This window comes from Amblyraja radiata, chromosome 12, assembly GCF_010909765.2.
Source record: "Amblyraja radiata isolate CabotCenter1 chromosome 12, sAmbRad1.1.pri, whole genome shotgun sequence".
NCBI classification, from domain to species: domain Eukaryota; kingdom Metazoa; phylum Chordata; class Chondrichthyes; order Rajiformes; family Rajidae; genus Amblyraja; species Amblyraja radiata.
In genome coordinates, this window is record NC_045967.1 from 55,628,879 (window position 1) to 55,650,724 (window position 21,846).

The 21,846-nt window shown below is 42.8% G+C and overlaps 1 protein-coding gene across 1 annotated transcript in view; it reads right to left on the reverse strand.

Moving 5' to 3' along the window:
- Positions 1-21,846, reverse strand: part of LOC116979236 (ribosomal protein S6 kinase alpha-6) — an 83,246-nt gene that overhangs the window by 41,564 nt on the left and 19,836 nt on the right. The window contains exon 2 of the mRNA XM_033030820.1: positions 8,155-8,214. Within this exon, the coding sequence (XP_032886711.1) occupies positions 8,155-8,214 (60 nt within the window). The remainder of the gene's footprint in view (positions 1-8,154; positions 8,215-21,846) is intronic.

Genomic DNA, 21,846 nt, shown 5'->3' on the forward strand with positions numbered 1-21,846 from the left:
GCGAGTACAGGCCCAGTGCTGTCAAACGCACATCACATGTTAACCCACTCATTCCTGGGATCATTCACATAAACCTCCTCTGGACCCTCTCCAGAGCCAGCACATCCTTCCTCAGATATGGGGCCCAAAACTGCTCACAGTATTCCAAATGTGGTCTGACCAGTACCGTATAAAGCCTCAGCATGCTATTCCCGATTTTGTATTCTAGCCCTCTCGAAATAAATGCTAGCATTGCATTTGCCTTACTTACCACCGGTTTGACTTGCAAATTAACTTTGTGGGAATCCTGTTACCAGCCAACATTTTGTGTGTTTTTTCCCCCTCGAGGAAATAACTTGCGCAAAGCAGAAGAGATGCTGGGAACATAAATGCCTCATTTCTTGGTCTTCTTTGTGCATAATTGAAACTGACCACCCAATACCATCTGATTACGCAGCTAACGTCCAATACCATCCAAGTAAAATATGATCAAAGTCCATCCACCACTAAAGGTGAGAAACTGAAACTGTCCAGCTCACAAATGTACGCACTGTGTGTCAGCTTTGATGTTAATGTAAAATGCCAAAACTATTCATCTTCCAGACAAAAGCAGGCAACAATATTGTCACAAAATTGGAACTTGGCCGTTTGAATATTATTATCAATATTAGCATTCGACGAAGACATTTGTGCAAACGAACAAGGACCTGCATTGATCTGGTGCATTGCATGACCTTTGCATATCAAAAAGCTCTTTATTCATCAAAATATTTTCTGAACTATTGTTAATGCTATTATCTAGGGAGACAACTAATTCAAATGCACCAATGTGCCACAAACAGCAATGATAATTAGAGGGTTTTCTCTTGATTTTGTTTGTCCCTAAGCATCATTTTTGACTGACTGCAGCAGAGAGGCCATTGGAAAAGTGTCAATAATAATGTGTTCTGTAGATTCTGGTTCTGTGTGACACCCACACAATGTCAAATTATAATGCACAGCCATTACCTTGGGCATAAATTATAACAAACTTACATTCATTAGCCTTAACCTTGATTTTATGCCTTGATTTTAAATGCCTCCATTTCACAAAGAACAAGTTGCTACAATTATCACACAGACAATTGTGGCAATCAGCTTTGGGTACTGGTTGAAGAAGCCATGAAAGCTCTTTTCTCCTCAACTAATGTTAATAAATTACTATTCAGTAGCAATTTCAGTGTGAAAATAGAAACCGCAGTGAAGTCTACTTAGAACAGAAAATGGCACTTCTGCGTAATTATTCAGTTTTTGTATATTAGAAGGGCTTTCTGGTGTGAAGGAAGCCACGGGTTGTCAATGCTAGCAAACATATTGTTCACTGCCACTGACTGACAAACATTCCCTCATCAATCGCGGTAAAACCATACATAGAATGAAACGTCCTATTTTACCCAAAACATAGAGTGTCGGAGTGACTCAGCAGGTCAGGCAGCATCTCTGGTGAACATGGATAGGTGACATTCCGGGTTGATGTTTCGACAGTAGGGCTGCTGTTTTACTCAATGTACCCGAGAAAAAACTTTTTATGTTCTTTGTCTTTACTCGAGCGATGTGGAGGTTTAGTTAATATAGTCAAGATGATGGCATAGATTTTGAGGGCATCACGGAAATGGGGAATTTAGTGTGGGGAACGTGGGTGTGAAATAAAAAGATCAGCCTTGACCTTGAGAAACGGTGGAGCCAGCACAAGGGACCGAGTGACCCGACGCATGTTTCTATTTTTATGTGGCTTTATAATCTAAATTCAAGGCTGCACAGACGCAGTGGTAGAGTTGCTGCCTTAGAGACTCAGACTCGATCACTGACTACGGGTGCTGTCAGTACGGAGTTCGTACATTCTCTCCGTGGCCACGTGGGTTTTCTCCAGGTGCTCCGGTTTCCCCCCACACTTCAAAGACGTACAGGTTTGTAGGTCAATTCGCTTTGATAAAAAATGTAAATGATCCCTAATGCGTGGGATAGGGTTGTGTTAGTGCGCAGGGTGATTGCTGACTCAGCGCAGACTCAGTGGGCAGAAGTGCCTGTTTCCAAACTAAACTAATCTGTGGGATACTTCCTGTAACTGAGACTCCCAAGCATAGATGCTTGAGATATAACTTGGCAATATCAAACATACCAAATGCAGCTCTGCTATGTCTGAATTCAAAGACTAGGTCGATTCCGGCCGATCCACCTGATATCATGCTCATTGTTTTCTTATACTGGCTATAAATTAAAATTAATGACTTCCTGGGTCATTTAAGAAGGAAGTGTCAACCACTTTCCTGTTCATATAAATAGATCACATAAATGTCACAAATAGGCCCAACCTAGGAAGGATGGTGGGTTTCCTCCCACGAGGCACTTTACTGAATCACTAATATGTTTCAATCGGCAAACAGAAATGGATTGCTTTTTGTGACAGTCTGTTACTAACAAGGTTCAATCACCAAGACGTTTTTCCCCACAATTTCTGGAAATGTTTAGTTCAATTAATTTACTTAAAATCCACAAGGACCAAGGTGACTTGAAGGAAGACAAAAATGCTGGAGAAACTCAGCGGGTGAGGCAGCATCTATGGAGCGAAGGAATAGAGTTGACGTTTCGGGTCGAGACCCTACTTCAGACTGATGTGGGGATAGGGGGGCGAGAAGAAGAAAGGAAGCAGAGACGGAGGGGTGTGGGATAGCTGGGAAGGGGTAAGAGGGAGAAAACAAGGACTATCTGAAATTGGAGAAGTCAATGTTCATACCGCTGGGGTGTAAACTACCCAAGCGAAATATGAGGTGCTGCTCCTCTAATTTGCGGTGGGACTCACTCCGGCCATGGAGGAGGCCCAGGACAGAAAGGTCGGATTCGGAATGGGAGGGGGAGTTGAAGTGCTGAGCCACCGGGAGATCAGGTTGGTTATTGCGAACCGAGTGGAGGTGTTGGGCGAAGCGATCGGCAAGCCTACGCTTGGTCTCACCAATGAAGAGCAGCTGACACCTAGAGCAGCAGATGCAATAGATGAGGTTGGAGGAGGTGCAGGTGAACCTCTGCCACACCTGGAACGACTGCTTGAGTCCTTGGATGGAGTCAAGGGGGGAGGTAAAGCGACATGTGTAGCATTTCCTGCGGTTGCAAGGGAAAGTGCCAGGAGAGGGGGTGGTTTGGGTGGGAAGGGACGAATTGACCAGGGAATTACGGTCTCTGCGGAAAGCCGAAAGGGGAGGAGATGGGAAGATGTGGTCGGTGGTCAAGTCAGGTTTATTCGTCACATACACATACGAGATGTGCAGTGAAATGAAAAGTGGCAATGCTCGCGGACTTTGTGCAAAAAACAAACTAACAAACAACCAAACAAACTACAAACAGAATCACATATTCTTTTACATATTATGTAAAATATATTGTGATCCCAACGGATCCCGTTGGAGGAGGCGAAAATGACGGAGGATTACTGAATCACTAATATGTTTCAATGGCCTTCCAGAAATGGATTGCCTTTTATGACAGTCTATTACTAACAAGGTTCAAAGTTCAGTTAAATTAATTCTCTTAAAATCCACAAGGACCAAGGTGATTTGAACTGTGTCTTTAGATTGTTCAATCAAGCTTTTGAATTAAATCAACCACTGCACCATTGGTCTGAAGAAGAGTTTGTCAAACGTCACCCATCTTTTTTCTCAAAAGATGCTGCCTGATCCGCTGAGTTACTCCAGCACTCTGTCTACCTTCGGTATAAACCAGCAGCTGCTGTTCCTTCCTACACTGCACCACCATACTTCAGTTATGATATTAATGCAGGAAAAACAATTGATCATATTTACATCATCATGGAAACGATAGCAAAATAGTTGTGAACCGATTTTTTAAATGGATTATATCTAAAAAACATCTAGTCGACCTGCCTAGTACAGCAGACTGGTCAGATAATGGTGGCAAGAAAAAGTTATGTGGGTTTGCAAAGTTTCCAAGCGCTGATGGCAACAACGAGATGGTTAAGTTAGCTAATTATGACAACAATGCATCTTCAATTTATACAAATGTACAGAAATATCCGAAAGAGGAAATACGATCAAACTAAATGCGTTTAAATATTCCATATAACCATATAACAATTACAGCACGGAAACAGGCCATCTCGACCCTTCTAGTCCGTGCCGAACACGTATTCTCCCCTAGTCCCATATACCTGCGCTCAGACCATAACCCTCCATTCCTTTCCCGTCCATATAACTATCCAATTTATTTTTAAATGATAAAAACGAACCTGCCTCCACCGCCTTTACTGGAAGCTCATTCCAAACAGCCACCACTCTCTGAGTAAAGAAGTTCCCCCTCATGTTACCCCTAAACTTCTGTCCCTTAATTCTCAAATCATGTCCCCTTGTTTGAATTTTCCCTACTCTCAGTGGGAAAAGCTTATCCACGTCAACTCTGTCTATCCCTCGCATCATTTTAAAGACCTCTATCAAGTCCCCCCTTAACCTTCTGCGCTCCAAAGAATAAAGCCCTAACTTATTCAACCTTTCTCTGTAACTTAGTTGCTGAAACCCAGGCAACATTCTAGTAAATCTCCTCTGTACTCTCTCTATTTTGTTGACATCCTTCCTATAATTAGGCGACCAAAATTGTACACCATACTCCAGAATTGGCCTCACCAATGCCTTGTACAATTTTAACATTACATCCCAACTTCTATACTCAATGCTCTAATTTATAAAGGCCAGCACACCAAAAGCTTTCTTTACCACCCTATCTACATGAGATTCCACTTTCAGGGAACTGTGCACAGTTATTCCCAGATCCCTCTGTTCACCTGCATTCTTCAATTCCCTACCATTTACCATGTACGTCCTATTTTGATTTGTCCTGCCAAGATGTAGCACCTCACACTTATCAGCATTAAACTCCATCTGCCATCTTTCAGCCCACTCTTCCAACTGGCATAAATCTCTCTGTAGACTTTGAAAATCTACTTCATTATCCACAACCCCACCTATCTTAGTATCATCTGCATACTTACTAATCCAATTTACCACACCATCATCCAGATCATTGATGTACATAACAAACAACAGTGGACCCAACACAGATCCCTGTGGCACCCCACTCGTCACTGGCCTCCAACCTGACAAACAACCATCCACCATTACTCTCTGGCATCTCCCATTCAGCCACTGTTGAATCCATCTTGCTACTCCACCATTAATACCCAACAATTGAACCTTCTTAACCAACCTTCCGTGAGGAACCTTGTCAAAGGGCTTACTGAAGTCCATATATACAACATCCATTGCTTTACCCTCATCAATTTCCCGAGTTACCTCTTCAAAAAATTCAAGAAGATTAGTCAAACATGACCTTCCAGGCACAAATCCATGTTGACTGTTCCTAATCAGACCCTGTTTATCCAGATGCTTATATATATTATCTCTAAGTATCCTTTCCATTAATTTGCCCACCACTGACGTCAAACTAACAGGTCTATAATTGCTAGGTTTACTCTTAGACCCCTTTTTAAACAATGGAACAACATGCGCAGTACGCTAATCCTCCGGCACTATTCCCGTTTCTAATGACATTTAAAATATTTCTGTCATAGCCCCTGCTATTTCTACACTAACTTCCCTCAATGTCCTAGGGAATATCCTGTCCGGACCTGGAGACTTATCCACTTTTATATTTCTCAAAAGTGTCAGTACTTCCTCTTCTTTGAATCTCATAGTTTCCATAGCTACACTACTTGTTTCCCTTACCTCACATAATTCAATATCCTTCTCCTTGGTGAATACCGAAGAAAATAAATTGTTCACTATCTCCCCCATCTCTTTTGGCTCTGCAGATAGCTGTCCACTCTGACTCTCTAATGGACCAATTTTATCCCTCGTTATCCTTTTGCTATTAATATAGCTGTAGAAACCCTTTGGATTTACTTTCACCTTACTTGCCAAAGCAACCTCATATCTTCTTTTAGCTTTTCTAATTTATTTCTTAAGATTCTTTTTACATTCTTTATACTCCTCAAGCACCTCATTTACTCCATGCTGCCTATAATTATTGTAGATCTCTCTCTTTTTCTGAACCGTGTCCAATTTCCCTTGAAAACCATGGCTATTTCCAATTTTTACTATTTCCTTTCAACCGAACAGGGACATAAAGATTCTGTACTCTTAAAATTTCACCTTTAAATGTCCTCCATTTCTCTTCCACATCTTTCCCATAAAACAAACTGTCCCAATTTACTCCTTTTAAATCCTTTCGCATCTCCTCAAAGTTAGCCTTTTTCCAATCAAAAATCTCAACCCTAGGTCCAGTTCTGACCCTCTCCATAATTATATTGAAACTAATGGTATTGCGATCACTGGACCGAACTGTTCCCCAACGCATACCTCTGCCACCTGACCCGTCTCATTTCCTAACAGGAGGTCCAGCACCGCCCCTTCTCTAGTAGGTACTTCTATGTATTGCTGCAAAAAACTATCCTGCACATTCAAGGGCACAATAATAGGAATAAGTCCTTCAAATCCATTCCACCAGGCAATTACACTGTCGCCGCTCAGAACTTCAACTCTGCTTCATAACAGGACAAGTTAACAGAAAATGTTGCTCAGAAACTTGACATATTCAAGATAGCTTGTACTCGCTAGTATTTAGAAGATTGAGGGGGGATCTTATAGAAACTTACAAAATTCTTAAGGGGTTGTACAGGCTAGATGCAGGAAGATTGTTCCCAATGTTGGGGAAGTCCAGAACAAGGGGTCACAGTTTAAGGGTAAGGGGGAAATCTTTTAGGACCGAGATGAGGAAAACATTTTTCGCACAGAGAGTGGTGAATCTCTGGAATTCTCTGCCACATAAGGTAGTTGAGGCCAGTTCATTGGCTATATTTGAGAGGGAGTTATATGTGGCCTTTGTGGCTAAAGGGATCAGGGGGTATGGAGAGAAGGCAGGTACAGGATACTGAGTTGGATGATCAGCCATGATCAAATTGAATAGCGGTGCAGGCTCGAAGGGCCGAATGGCCTACTCCTGCACCTATTTTCTATAAAGATGAATAGATATAATTGTTATTGTCATATAGCATGGAAACAGGCCCTTCAGCCCAACTTGCCCACGCCTACCAACATGCCCCCACTACATTAGTCCCACTGCCCGCATTTGGCTCATCTCCCTCAAAACCTTTCCTATCCATGTACCTGTCCAAATGTCTTTGAATGCTATTATAGTACCTGTCTCAACTACCTCCTGTGGCATCTCATTTGATATACCCACCACCCTCTGCATGGAAACGTTGCCCCTCAGGTTCTTATTGAATCTTTCCCGTCACCTTAACCTATGTCACCCGGCTCTTGCTTCCCCCACTCTTAGTAAAAAAATTCCGTGCATCTACCCAATCTATTCCCCTCGTGATCTTATACACCACGATAAGATCACCCTTCGCTCTCTTGCGCTCCAGGGAATAAAGTCTTGGCCTGCTCAATCTCTCCCTCAAGGTCAGGCCCCCCAGTCCTGGCAATAGCCTCGTAAATCTTCTCTGCTCCCTCTCCAGCTTAACAACATCCTTCCTAGAACAGGGTGATCAAAACTGAACACAATGCTTCAAAGGTTGACAAAAATGCTGGAGAAACTCAGCGGGTGTGGCAGCATCTATGGAGCGAAGGAATAGGTGACATTTCGGGTCGAGACCCTAATCCAAATGTGGCCTCACCAACAACTTGCACAACTAAGCCGTTCTTTTGGGTTGGTGGGCTGGGGCGCGTAGAAAAGACAAATTAATTTCAAAAGGAATTAAGAAAGTGAAGTTTCAATACTGCAGCCATTTGCACTACATTGTCTTAAAGACAATACACAATAGGTGCAGGAGTGGGCCATTTGGCCCTTCGAGTCAGCACCGCCATTCAATGTGATCATGGCTGATCATCCCCAATCAGTACCCCGTTCCTGCCTTCTCCCCATATGCCCTGACTCTGCTATTTTTAAGAGCCCTATGTAGCTCTCTCTTGAAAGCATCCAGAGAACCGGCCTCCACCGCCCTCTGAGGCGGAGAATTCCACAGACTTTTGCCCAATATACTTCTGAAGCTACATTACGGACAACAGAGCATAATTACAATAAATTATTAAGCATAAACTGCAAAATAGATAACCGTAACTGCACCATACTTACACAATGGGAATAGGTTTCATCTGCTAACATGGGTTCATCCACCATCTGATGGCCATTAACCTGGAAAAGGAGAAAATAACAGGATTTATTTGCAGTGCTCAAAAGGGTACAGTTCTACATATGCAGTTTCTGCCATTTTCTACACTGCGCATTTCTAAATAATATGACACATGTAAGGTTTAATTTAACTTAAAAATAAACCAGAGGAGAGATGAAAGGCAATTATATTTGCTGCAAACTATCAGGAATAAATGGCCTGAGAGGCATTTAAGAGACTACTATTAGATGGGCACGCAGATATTCAGGGAATGGAAGGATATGGATTACGTGCAGGCAGATAAGCATTGGTGTTGGCATCATGATTGGAACAAACTCTGCAGGCCGGAGTTCTGTGCAAGCCCGTTCTTGTGCTTCACTGCTCCATGTTCTAACGCTGGGAATAGGTCATACACCCCTCGTTACTGCTCTGACACCTTTCAGGTTCGATCATTGACCATTACTCCACATTCCAGCTCAGTGCTCTTGTAGACAAAATCTACTTCAGCCATGAATATACTTCATAATTCAGCATTCGCAGAGCTTCAAAGTACAGGGTTCCAATGGTTCAACAATAACTTGAAAAGAGAATACCATATCTGTTTAGAAAGGAAAATGGACACAGCTACAGGAAGAGGTAAAAGGAGGTTCTCCAGATTCAGGGATCGCTTCTTCCCAGCTATTATCTGCCAACTGAGTCTGTGGAATTCTCTGCCTCTAAGGGCAGTGGAGGCAGGTTCTCTGGATACTTTCAAGAGAGAGCTAGATAGGGCTCTTGAAGATAGCAGAGTCAGGGGATATGGGGAGAAGGCAGGAACGGGGTACTGATTGTGGGTGATCAGTCATGATCACATTGAATGGCGGTGCTGGCTTGAAGGGCCGAATGGCCTACTCCTGCGGTCTATTGTCCAACTGAATATTCTTACCACAACTAGAGAGCAGCCCTGAACTACTATCTACCTCATTGGAGATCCTCAGACTATCTTTGATTGGACACTACTGGTCTTTATCTTGCACTAAACGTTATTCCCTTTATCATGCATCTATACACTGTAAATGGCTCGATTGTAATCATGTATTGTCTTTCCGCTGACTGGGTAGCACGTAACAAAAGCTTTTCACGGACCTCGGTACACGTGACAACAAACTAAACTAAATAGTTTGCAAGCTCTTTCGGAGGTGAAAGTTTGCCCTAATAATTCCCATGGGCCAGGGAGATTGCATTGTCATTTCATTTAAGGATAATGTTATTAGGAATGATAGTTGAATTTAAAGAATTTAAAATTTAGGTGCATTTTATAAAAAATAATCTTTCACCTAGCTAGCCAAAGGCATCCAAGCCAATGATAAAAGTCTTTCTGAAACCTCAACTGTTGGCTGCAGAGGTTTTGCAGGGCAATCGCTCTACAAAGCCTTGAGTGCACTGGGCATCAACGGAGTGGCAAGGAGAAGGGCCATCAAGAACACCACAGAGGCAGCGGAGAAGGCATCAAGATGGCTCTGGATCAGGAGAGGAGGTCCATGGGGAGGAGCGAATGCCACCTGAACACAAGTCGTGGTCTGATCAACCACGGCTGGGTCGCCTGGGTGAGGGTGTCTGATGTTGAAAGACCCGAAACACCCAATGACCCTAGGTTACATCACTGATGATGTGTTCAGGAGCATCTATCGATGTATTTGTATCAATCACCTAGCTAGCCAAAGGCATCCAAGCCAATGATAAAAGTCTTTCTGAAACCTCAATTGAAAGGCTGGATTGTTGACCAATCTGCAGAAATGTACTGTATGGTTTTGCTAAAGACTATGCTCTGAAGCCAACCTTAATTGCCTGTGTATCCAGGTAGAAATTCTGGAAAATAATCATCAGTGAATTAATTTGCAAACTTAACAGTAATTTTGACTTGCTGTATTTTAAGATGGAAACACAATTGTGCTGACGCCAGATGGGGCTGAGGAAGCTGGATGAGTTACTGAGTTTTTAAGAAGGAATTGCAGATGCTGGAAAATCGAAGGTACACAAAAATGCTGGAGAAACTCAGCGGGTGCAGCAGCATCTATGGAGCGAAGGAAATAGGCAACTTTTCGGGATGAAACCCTTCTTCAGAGATGAGTTACTGACTTCATTTAAGAACATGAAGACAAGGCATTGAAGATTAATTTGACAGTTGTAACCAAATGCACAAAGCTTCAATAAATGGATTTGTTTAGTTTAGTTTGGTTAAGAAATATGGCGCAGAAACAGGCCCTCTAGCCCACCGAGACTGTGCTAACTAACAATCCCCGTACACTAGCACTATCCTACACACTAGGGACAATTTACAACTTTACCAAAGTAAATTAACCGACAGGCCTGTACCGGAGCACCCAGAGTAAACCCACGCGGTCACAGTGAGGACATACACAGTACGGACAGCACCCGTGGTCAGGATCGAACCCGGGTCTCTGGCCCTCCAAGGCAGCAACTCTACCGCTGTGCCACCCTCCATTCATCAGGTAATTTACTAAAATGCCACCTCTGAAAACTTGTAGACATTAGTTCATACCCAGTTATATTTTGAAGAGTTTCCCTAGAACATAAACGTATGGTGAAGTTTCTGAAAGGCACCTCACCAAGGTTAAAACACTTTAAAGCACGCAGTCACGTGCTCGTCTGAAGGTGCATGTTACAAGCTGCTTCTGGAGCCCGCTGCTCATCCCCTGTTCTGCTTATCTCTCAAAAAGTTGTAACTTCTCAGATCTGACTTTCATTCAATTCTTTAAACATTGAACCTGCAAAGTTGTAAATTATATCTCAATTGTTGTGATTTCCTCAGAAGTTTTCAATGAGCAACTTTGGATTTCAAATTGCTCCACTCATCTTTTCATTAAGGGTTAAGCTGGACGAACATCCGAGATCAGTATCACACTTCAGCTGCTCAATCACGTGAACTTTTAAGTATTTTAAATTCATAGAGTGTAGAAATGTACAGCGCAGGAACAGTCCCTACCGACAGTATTGGTTCACTATTGTCAGGCCTCCAAGATACATGGGGGGGGGGGGGGAGTGGAGGCAGTGGAGTACGGGGAGTGCTAGTGTACGGGGATTGTTAGTATGTTTTCCAGGAAAATCATACCATAATGTGTTCATCAGGTAGTGTAAAAGAGAAAGGAAACAGAGTGCCGGAAATAGTGTTACAGCAACAGAGAGGAAAAAGTGCAAGGGCAGCAACAAGGTGGATTGGAAGATGGAAAATTCAATCCTACCATATGAGGGGTCCATTCAAGTCTGATAACAGCAGGGAAGCAGATGTTCTTGAATAGAGTGGTACATGTCTTCTGCACAATGAGGGAAGGGGTGAGTGACCGGGCTGAAGGTTGACCTTTTCTACGTTGGCTGCTTTCCAGATGCCGATTGAAGTATAGATGCTGTCAGTGGGTTTGGGCGGGGAGAGGGAAGGTGGTTTGTGTGATGCAATGGACTGCGTTCACAACTCTATACAATTCTTGCAATCTTGGGCGGAGCAGTTGCCAATCCAAGGTCCGATGCATCTGGCTAGGGGGCTTTCTATGGTGCATCTGCAGAAACTGGTATCATTGGACACACGGCAAATTTCCTTAGCCTTCTGAGGATGTAGAGAGGTTGGTGAGCATTCTTGGCTGTAGCATCAATGTGGTTGGTCTAGGGCAAACTGGTATTTCACCCCACTAGTACCCCACCCCACTTCCTGTGGTCACTGACCAGCCTCATCCTGCTGCCACTGAGGGTGAGATTATTGTCTTCACACCATGCTACTAAGTTCTCTATTTCCTTTCCAAACTCTGTCTTATCATTGTCAGAGATCTGTCCCACTGCGGTGGCATCATCTGCAAACCTATAAATAGAGTTTACAACTAATGACGTCTGTGCCGAACATGATGCCACGATAACTTAATCTCATCATGCTGCATATGGTCAATATCCTTCTGTTTTTCACCAGTTCACAAATCCTCTTAAATGTTGCTACCGAATCTGCTTTCAGCACCTCCACTGGCAGCAGAATCCAGGCATCTACCGCTCCTGCTGTAAATAAAAACTTGTCTTGTAATCTCGCCTCCAGATGCCACAAAATCCTGCCTTGGACACATACGGCGAAAGACGTCTGACCATATTGATGCGATAGCCAAGAATCGATATCACAACCTGAGGAGAGTGAGTAAATTCCACATGTCTCGAATGACTCTTCCAAACTTCCACAGATGCACCACTGAAAGCGCACTGTCGAGTTGCGTCACAACTTGGTTTGGGAACAGTTCTGCCCGAGACCGCAAGAAATTACAGAGTACTAAATGTGGCTCTGTACATCTCACAGACCAACCTTCATCTACACTTCACGTTACCTTGGTAAAGCAGCCAATTGTCAGAGACCAGCTCATTCTTCCTTCCCCCCTCCCGTCCAGCAGAAGAGAGAGAAGCTTGAAAGCGCGCACCACCAGACTCATGAACAGCGTCTTCCCCTCTGTAATCAGGCTTCTGAACGGTCCCTCCATAAGCTAGGGTACTGTCCAATTCACCAGAACCCCATTGCGGACATTGGCCTTTGTGTACTGAACTGATATGCCACAATGCTACATTCTGTATGCTATAATCTCCTTTGCTCTACCTATGGTACTTCAGTTTGACTTGATTGCATTTCATGTATAGTATTATCTGATCTTTTTGGATAGCATGCAAAGCAAAGCCTTTCATTGTACCTCGGTACACATGACAATAAACAACACCTTTCTGTCACTGGTCAAAATTCTAAACTCCCAATGGCATTGCAATGAATGCCCACACCACAGGAACAGCCACTATCAAGGTCAACTTGCAGATGGCTATTAAACATTGAACTTGCCATTGGTGACCCTTGGACTATCCTTGATCAGACTTTGCTGGCTTTACCATGCACCAAATGTTATTCCCATACACTGTAATTGTAATCATGTATTGTCTTTCTGCTGAATGGATAGCATGCAACAAAAGCTTTCAGCTGTGTCTCGGTACACGAACAATAAACTAAACTGAGCTGAAACGGAACTGTAGCCCATAAACGTCAAAAGAAGACTTCAGATGAGACTGTAATTCGTGAACAAGAACACGCACAATGATTGTTCCTCCACATTCTCATCTGATTTTTCATTCTTGGATCCAAAATAACTGATGTCATTTTTCTCCACATTGAATCCATTGGATACAGCCTTGCCCACTCACTACATCCGAGTCCCTTTGCAAATTCCACCCACACGTTATTTTTTTTTCAGGAAACAGTGGGAAGCTGGGAGTCTGAACACATGAATTTGCTGGTATTTGTGACTTCATTATGCAGATTTGAAAATAGAAGAGTTTTGGACAGCCCTATAAATTCCTGAACATGTTTTTATTTGAAACTGAGATTAGTATTGTGAGGTTTTGGTAGCAAAATAAGATTGCAAATATCAAGGAACAATGCATATAACATTCCAGTTCAGGAACAGGCCCTTTTCGGCCCACAATGTCGGTGATGAACATGATGCCAAGGTAGACTAATCTGCTTTGCCTGTACATGATCCAGTTCCCTCCGTTTCCTGCATATCCACATGCCTATCTGAAAGCCACTGTGGCATCTGCCACCCTACCCCCCCCCCCTCCCCCACCCCCACTGCTGGCATCTACTGCTTAATCAGTTGTGATAGTGTGGAAACAGGCCCTTCGGCCCAACTTGCCCATACCGGCCAACATGTCCCAGCTATACTAGTCCCACCCACCTGTGTGTGGTCCATATCCCTCCAAACTTGTCCTATCCATATCCCTGTTTGTTTCTTAAATGTTAGGATAGTACCTGCCTCAACTATCTCCTCTGGCAGCTTGTTCCATACACCCACCACCCTTTGTGTTAAAAAGTTACCCCTCAGATTCCTATTAAATCTTTTCCCCTTCACCTTGAACCTATGTCCTTGGGTCCTCAATTTCCCTATTCAGGCAAGAGATTCTGTGCATCTATCCGATTTATTCCTCTTATCATTTTACACATCTCTATAAGATCACCCCTCATCCTTCTACGCTCCAAGGAATAGAGACCAGGCACGTGCCTTCAGGGTAGGCAAGGTAGGCACGTGCCTTCAGGGTAGGCAAGGTAGGCAGTGCCTACCCTGATTAAAATAATAAAATGGTCATTATTAAATATAAAGATTAAAGGCACGGTAGAATTATGCTTACCTAAGAGATCGCTCTCTTAGGTAGGTATAATTCTCCCGTGCCTTTCATCCACGGTACATTTAACACGCGGAAGTATGTGCAGCTTACGTGCCGTCAACGATGCTTCAAGCCATCGGTGGCAATGGTCTATAAAGGCAGCTGAAATTCTGCCTTTACACCGTGGACTGCGTGCATGTGCTGCACAGCGCACGTGCACCAGCCTACAGCGCATGCGCAGCGCAAGTTACTTGGATTTGCTTTGAGTTTGAAGTCCATCTGGTTGGTGCTGCCTTTGGAATGCGTTTCTGCACTATTTCATCAAGAAATTGCGTTTGTTTTGTCGAATTACTAAAAAATGATGCAAGAGCATCAATGGTCTTGAAAAGGCCCGTACATTCAGGTATGAATTTAGCTGACTGAGACAGAGCAAGATTCAACTTATGAGCATAGCAGTGGGTAAATAAAGCCGATGGTGCCTTTTCTCTTACTTTAGCTTGAACACCATTTAAGTTCGATGCCATTACCATTGCTCCATTGTATGTCTGTGCTACAAGTTTCTCAGCACAAGTATATTTGTGTAAGTTATTGAATATGCATTCTGTTACACTAGTAGCAGTTCTGTCCTTAAGTTTGTCAAAGCATATGAATGCTTCTTTAATTTCAGAGTCCGTAAAATACCGTAATATTGTAGAGCACTGAGCTGTATTTGAAATATCTGTGGATTCATCCACTTCTATGGCAATGAATGGGGCTTTTGCAATCTCTTCTTTAATATTTTTATCTAGGACTGTGCCTACTGCTTCAGTCAAGTCATTTTGTATCTTGTTAGAAATGCCAGAAAAATTTTTTCATCAAGTTTTGCTGTATATTTCAGTAACTCAATAGTTTCCACAATTTAGCGATTCTTTGTTTTCATTATCACTGCGAAAAGCAAGGTCTCGGCTGATCAAAAAGCAAGTAGTACATTAACTTTTTTAGTATCTCTCTGTTCTCCTTAACTTTTTCATTGTAAATATCGATGCTAAGTTGCTTCTGCTTATCTATGAGCAAGTCGATCCGTGTAGACCCGAATGTCTTCAATGCTATTTGGCATTCATAATGCACAGCAGATCTCTCGTGCTTGTTTAAAGCATTAGGCAAATTATTTAAATCATTGTATCCACCTGCTACCCATACAGTTCAACTAGATACAGAAAATAACAGGCACAGGAAACAAAACAGTCTATTTGTTGAAATACAACCGCATAGCCACTCTTTCCTGTTGTACCAAGCTGTTTTAAATGGTCTGATTATTTTTATTCCTTTGCGCTGTTGAATTCTTTAAGTTCCGGCGTTGGTCTGCCATTTTTAATTATTTTGGTCTTTTCCTCATAAGTTTGCTGCAAGAAACTCTTCAGATAATCACTATCCATCCATCCTTGAAAAACCAAGAAGCAAGATACAGCGATTCTAGTACCTGAAAATCAGTATTTTGCTGAGGAAATCAGTATTTTTCGCGGTGCCATTTTGCTGAAAAAGGTGTTCTTTTTATGTGCGGTCATACCCACGTAAGAGTACAAGAATGCGTAACTTTGCTACCAATTGACATGTCTTCTATGCATCTTACTTGACAGTGCATTCATTGCCATCTCTTTGTATACTTCTGTTTGAACGGCTGCTTCCTGCTTTTAGCATCAGATGATGATGTAGAAGCCATTTTGGAAGCCTCTCTCTCCCTCCCTCCCATTTCCTCCCCTCCCTCCCTAACTCCTTCCGTTTTTCCACCCTCCCTGCCTTCTCCCTCTCTCCCTCCTTCCCTCACCTAACAGTCCGTGACCCATAGAGCTGTGGCCATAGCGTTATGTGTAAAGGTAATGACGCTCCAGCTGGGAACACTATTTTTAGAACCCATAGCGCTGTTCGTTTCAATTCCCATGCGTTAAACTGACAGCGCTCTGTTTAAACCTGGAGGATAGGCAGATCAAAGCTTACAAAAATAATCATCCAGATCTTGAAATTGAAAATACCAATAGATTTAATCTGCTATAATTTTTTGAGTTACAGTATGACATTTTATATCCTTGCATTTTTTAAGCAGCAAGATGAAACAGGAAGTCGGGCTGATTTAAAAATAAAATCCGTATTCTACAAAGCAAATCCGTACATCCATATTCTGATCGCATTTCCGTACAAAATACCGAAAATCCGTACTACTTGGCAGCTCTGCCAACATCTTATACAACTGCAACATGACCTTCCAACTTCCATACTCAATACTCTGACTGATGAAGGACAATGTGCCAAAAGCCTTTTTGGCCTGCGACTCGACCTTCTTCAAGGAACCATGCACCTGCACTCATAGATCCCTCTGCACTACAACACTTCCCAGAGGCCTACCATTCACTGTGTAGGTCCTGCCCTTGGTAGACGTCCCAAAATGCAACAACATGCAAGAATAAGGGGTAAGCCATTTAGAACGGAGATGAGGAAAAATATTTTCAAACAGAGAGTTGGAGTCTATGGAATTCTATGGCTCAGAAGGTGGTGGAGGACGGCTCTCTGGATGCTTTGAAGAGAGCTAGACAGAGCTCTTAAAGATAGCAGAGTCAGGGGATATGGGGAGAAGGCAAGAACGGGGTACTGATTGTGGATGATCAGCCATGATCACATTGAATGGCGGTGCTGGCTCGAAGGGCCGAATGTCCTATTGTCTATCTCACATTTCTCTGTATTAAATTCCATTAACCATTCCACAGCCCATCTGGCCAATCGATCCAGATCCTGCTGCAATTGTTCACAACCATCTTCACTCTATGCATAACCACCCACTTTTGTATCATCAGCAAACTTGCTAATCTTGCCATGTATGTTCTCATCCAAATCATTGATGTAGATGACAAACAGTAACGGGCCCAGCACCGAATCCTGAGGCACACCACTAGTCACAGGCCTCCAGTCCGAGAAGCAACCTTCCACCATCACCCTCTGCTTCCTTCCATGTGAAGCCAATTTGCTATCCATTCAGCTATCTCTCCTTGGATCCCATGTGGCCTAACCTTCCAGAGCAGCCTACCATGCGGAACCTTGTCGAATGCCTTACTCAAATCCATGTACACAACATCTACAGCTCTGCCCACATCACGTCTTCAAAATACTCAAGATTTGTGAGACACGCCCCCCCCCCCCCGCATAAAACCATGCTGACTGTCCCTAATCAGCCCTTGCCCAACCAAATGCCTGTATAACCTATCCATTGCTGGTGATAGGTTTCTGCAAATTTACAGATTTCTAGTCAAATTCAGAGAACATTTATCTGTCCCCTACGAGACAGACACAAATATGGTAGATCAGATAAGGTCAGATTTCCTGTCCGAAAGTGCACAAGCTAACCATTGAGTTTTTACAGAAATGTAAAAACATGGCCAATTTTATTGGCAGATTCCTGCGGTTAAATAGCCTTTGATTGCTTTGCAGATTCTCAGTTGCCCGCAGTTTCCTGATACATGGAGGCAGGAAGGACAAAGTTGTAAAGGGCCAGACTGATTAAAGAAAGGGGAAAAGCCGGCAGATGGATTTGTACAACAATTACAATGTAATGCTGACCTACCTGCCTGCCAAACAGTTTAAGGATAAGGGGCACGCCATTTAGAACAGAGATGAGGAAATACTTTTTTCACACAGAGAGTTGCGAGTCTGTGGAAGTCTCTGCCTGTGAAGGCGGTGGAGGCCGGTTGTCTGGATACTTTCAAGAGTTCTTAAAGATAGCGGAGTCAAGGGATATGGGGAGAAGGCAGGAACGGGGTACTGATTGTGGATGATCAGCCATGATCACATTGAATGGCGGTGCTGGCTCGAAGGGCCAAATGGCCTACACCTGCACCTATAGTCTAAGACGAAAACAAGAGCCATTATTTACTTCTGAATACATTTCACCGATCATCTCTCCTCGACTATTAAAGCGCAGAACTAGAGGTGCTGCCGTACAGCACCAGAAACCTGGGTTCGATCCTGACTACGGGTGCTGTCTATGTGGAGTTTTGTACGTTCTCCCCGTGACCTGCGTGGGTATCCTCCGGGATCTCCGGTTTCTTCCCACACTCCAAAGACGCACAGGTTTGTCGGTTAATTTGTGTGGTATAATCGTAATTTGTCCCTCGTGTGTTTATATTAGTGTTAGTGTGCGGGGATCGCTGATCGGCGGACTCGGTGAGCCGAAAGTCCCCTTTCTGCACTGGATCTCTAAACTAAACTACCTAGTGGCCAAAGGAAAGCTTTCAGTGTGAATTAAGATGAATCCAGAGGCTATTAAAATGCAAATGAAATGTCCAATTTCAGGCAACATGATGAGGGGATCATTATTTGAGTGTGTTCCATTTCCAGCACATTACCATACAACATTAGACAATACATTTTAGAAATGTCCCTGCAGTATTCATTGCCAATTTTATCCACATTCCCTGCAAACGCAGGGCGTCACAACGTGGATTACTAACTCATTCACACAAATAATCTTTATAGGATCGAGATGTGCATAAAATGGAAGCTCTGTTTAATGTAAGAGTGATCCACTGCTCAAAAATGTAATTGCATGTGATGTAATTTGTCTTCTTCCCTCTGACTATCATATGCTCCTTTCATGTGGCATTAGAAAAAGCTAAACTTTTATATAACTCCTGCATCGTTGCAATGTTAAAGCCATGTAACGATCCAACATTACTGTGATCACAAGATGCACTTGATTTGCAATCAACCACCAATTAGTTCTCCATTCTCATAACACAGCATTTTAAAACAATTGCCATTACCAAAATGTTCAGCCAGACAGAGACGCTAACAATATAGTTATTCAACCTTCAGCAGGTTGCAACCCAATCTTATTAGCACTTACCAAGCTAAACGTGACCACACACACACACACACACGAGTTGAATGTCAGTCTGAAGAAGGGTCTCGTCCCGAAATGTCACCTATTCCTTTTCTCCAGAGATGCTGCCCGACCTGCTGAGTTACTCCAGCTTTTTGTGGCTATCTTCGGTCACAAAGTCGATGTTCTTTCACTTCCACAAATAATCTTTCTCCATTCTTAATTTAACAACCAATTCCAAAATCCAGGTGTGTACTATCAACTTGAGTCTTGATGCCTCTCACCATTCTCTTAACCAACAGCCCCACATTTAACAAGATACCAACTTTGAGTGTGAAGAAGGAGCATCAGCTATCCGTGATCTCCAGAGAAGCTGCCCGACCCACTCTAGAATTTTGTGTCTTTCTTTTCCACAAACCAGCAGTTCTTTGTTATCGCATTGCAAGTCCCACCCGATATTGTCACTCGTTAAAAGTGCCAGTGTCCACCTGCTTTACTGCATAAGGTGCGGAAGTTGTTCCGGATCTCATACAAGTACAGAAAGCCCCAGATAACCCAAATGGGAATTAAGAAAAATAAAACGCTGTATGCAAATAAAATGCACAAAGTCGCCACATTTCAGTAATCCCTTGTTGCACGCATCCATTCTGTGCTTTGAGACCCTGACCTTCAACCACCTGCGCCACAGCGATCAATGTAGCTTGAACATTCTTTGCAGTAACTTCATCTGGTCAAGACATCATGGAAATGCAAGCTAGTGCTGTTTTCACTGCTTTATCATCTCTCCCATCCTCACAACAGGGTGGTACAGTGGCTCGCCAGGAGAGTTGTGCCTAACAAAGCCCTGGTTTCCATCCTGACTACGGGTGCTGTCTGGACGAAGTTTGTACGTTCTCCCTGTGACTGCATGGGTTTTCTCCAGGTGCTCTAGTTTCCTATCACACTCCAAAGGGGTATTGGGTGTGTAGGTTAATTGGCTTTGGTCAAAATGATAAATTGTCCCTCGTGTGTAGGATAGTGATCCCTGGTCAGCACGGACCTTGGTGGGCCGAAGGGTCTGTTTCCATGCTGTCTCTCCAAAGTCTGAAGTCTGAAAAAACCCACATTCCCAAGACAAACATGCCACCATAGAGGAAATAATTGAAACTTTAAACCTTCCCCAACACATGAGATTCACAGCTTTGAAAAGGAACAAAACATGCTCTTCTGGGAAGAATTTTTGAACTGAGATTTGTTTAACCATTCTATAAAATCAACATTTTCCAGTGAGGCCATCTGCGTGAAAATGCTTTCATTTCTGAAACCAAAGAGCTTAGTCAGAAAACGTTGTCATTGAAATAATATTGATCATGAATGAGAAGAACGGACGTGACTAACACAGTGCTGGAGAAGGATATTAGAGAACAGAAGCCAGGCATTGAGGAAGGTTGCATTCGCTGTGAAATGGCACCAAGGTACTGCAAAATAAATATTATTCTAGATGAACAATCAAAAGTGAAATCAGAGCAAGGTTACAGTGTGACAGAGAGATAGAATAACCTTAACAAAAATAGACACAAAATGCTGGAGTCATTCAGCGGCTCTGGCAGCATCTCTTAGAGAAAAAAGATATGTGACATTTCGGTTCATCAGTTTGACTCCAAACGTCGCCTATATATTTTCGCCAGAGATGCTGCCTAAACTGCTATTACTCCAGCATGTTTCGTGTCAATCTTTGATATAGACCAGCATCTGCAGTTCCTTTTTATTATACCTTAACAGAGACATCTTAAAGAGCAATTATTCCATGGAGTTTTTCCTAGATCTAGATTTCAAAATGGATTTAAAATACTTTGTTGAAAAATTAGAGGTAAGATAATTTCATTGCGAGGAAGGCAGTGGTCTGGAAATCATTGCTTGAAAGGATAGTAGAAGTAACCACTCTCGTCACATTTAAATACTTTTGGGATGAAGAGTAAAAAAGTCTAGAGCTCTGGATCTAGTGTGTGAACGTGGGATTTAACTGGGATCTCTTTTTTGACTCTTTTGTTGCTCGGATGGCCAAGAATCTATTCTGATTGTATTATCCAATGAACATTACCATTGGGTATAATATATTATATTCGGAGTATCTTTGATTGGACGTCACTGGCTTTACCTTGCACTAAACGTTATTCCCTTTAATCATGCATCTGTACACTGTGAATGGCTCAATTGTAATCACGTATCGTCTTTTCGCTGACTGGGTAGCACGCAACAAAAGCTCGGTACACGTGACAATAAACTAAAAGAACTGAAAGTAGCATCGATGGAGCAAAGTAATAGGTGACGTTTCGGGTCGAGACCCTTCTTCAGTCTCGACCCGAAACGTCACCTATTCCTTCGCTCCACAGATGCTGCCTCACCCGCTGTGTTTCTCCAGCATTTTTGTCTACCTTCGATTTTTCCAGCATCTGCAGTTCTTTCTTAAACAAAAAAACTGGAAGTTATCAGTTCTAAGTATTCGCACAAAACTCCACTAAATTAAAGCGATACAAAATGTTTACAGGGTCTAATGTCAACTCTAAACGCGATTTCATTCGAACTGAATTCATAATTAGGTGTTTTGAACATCAACGGTTTAAAATTAAGAGTTGACTACATAATATACACAACAGACACC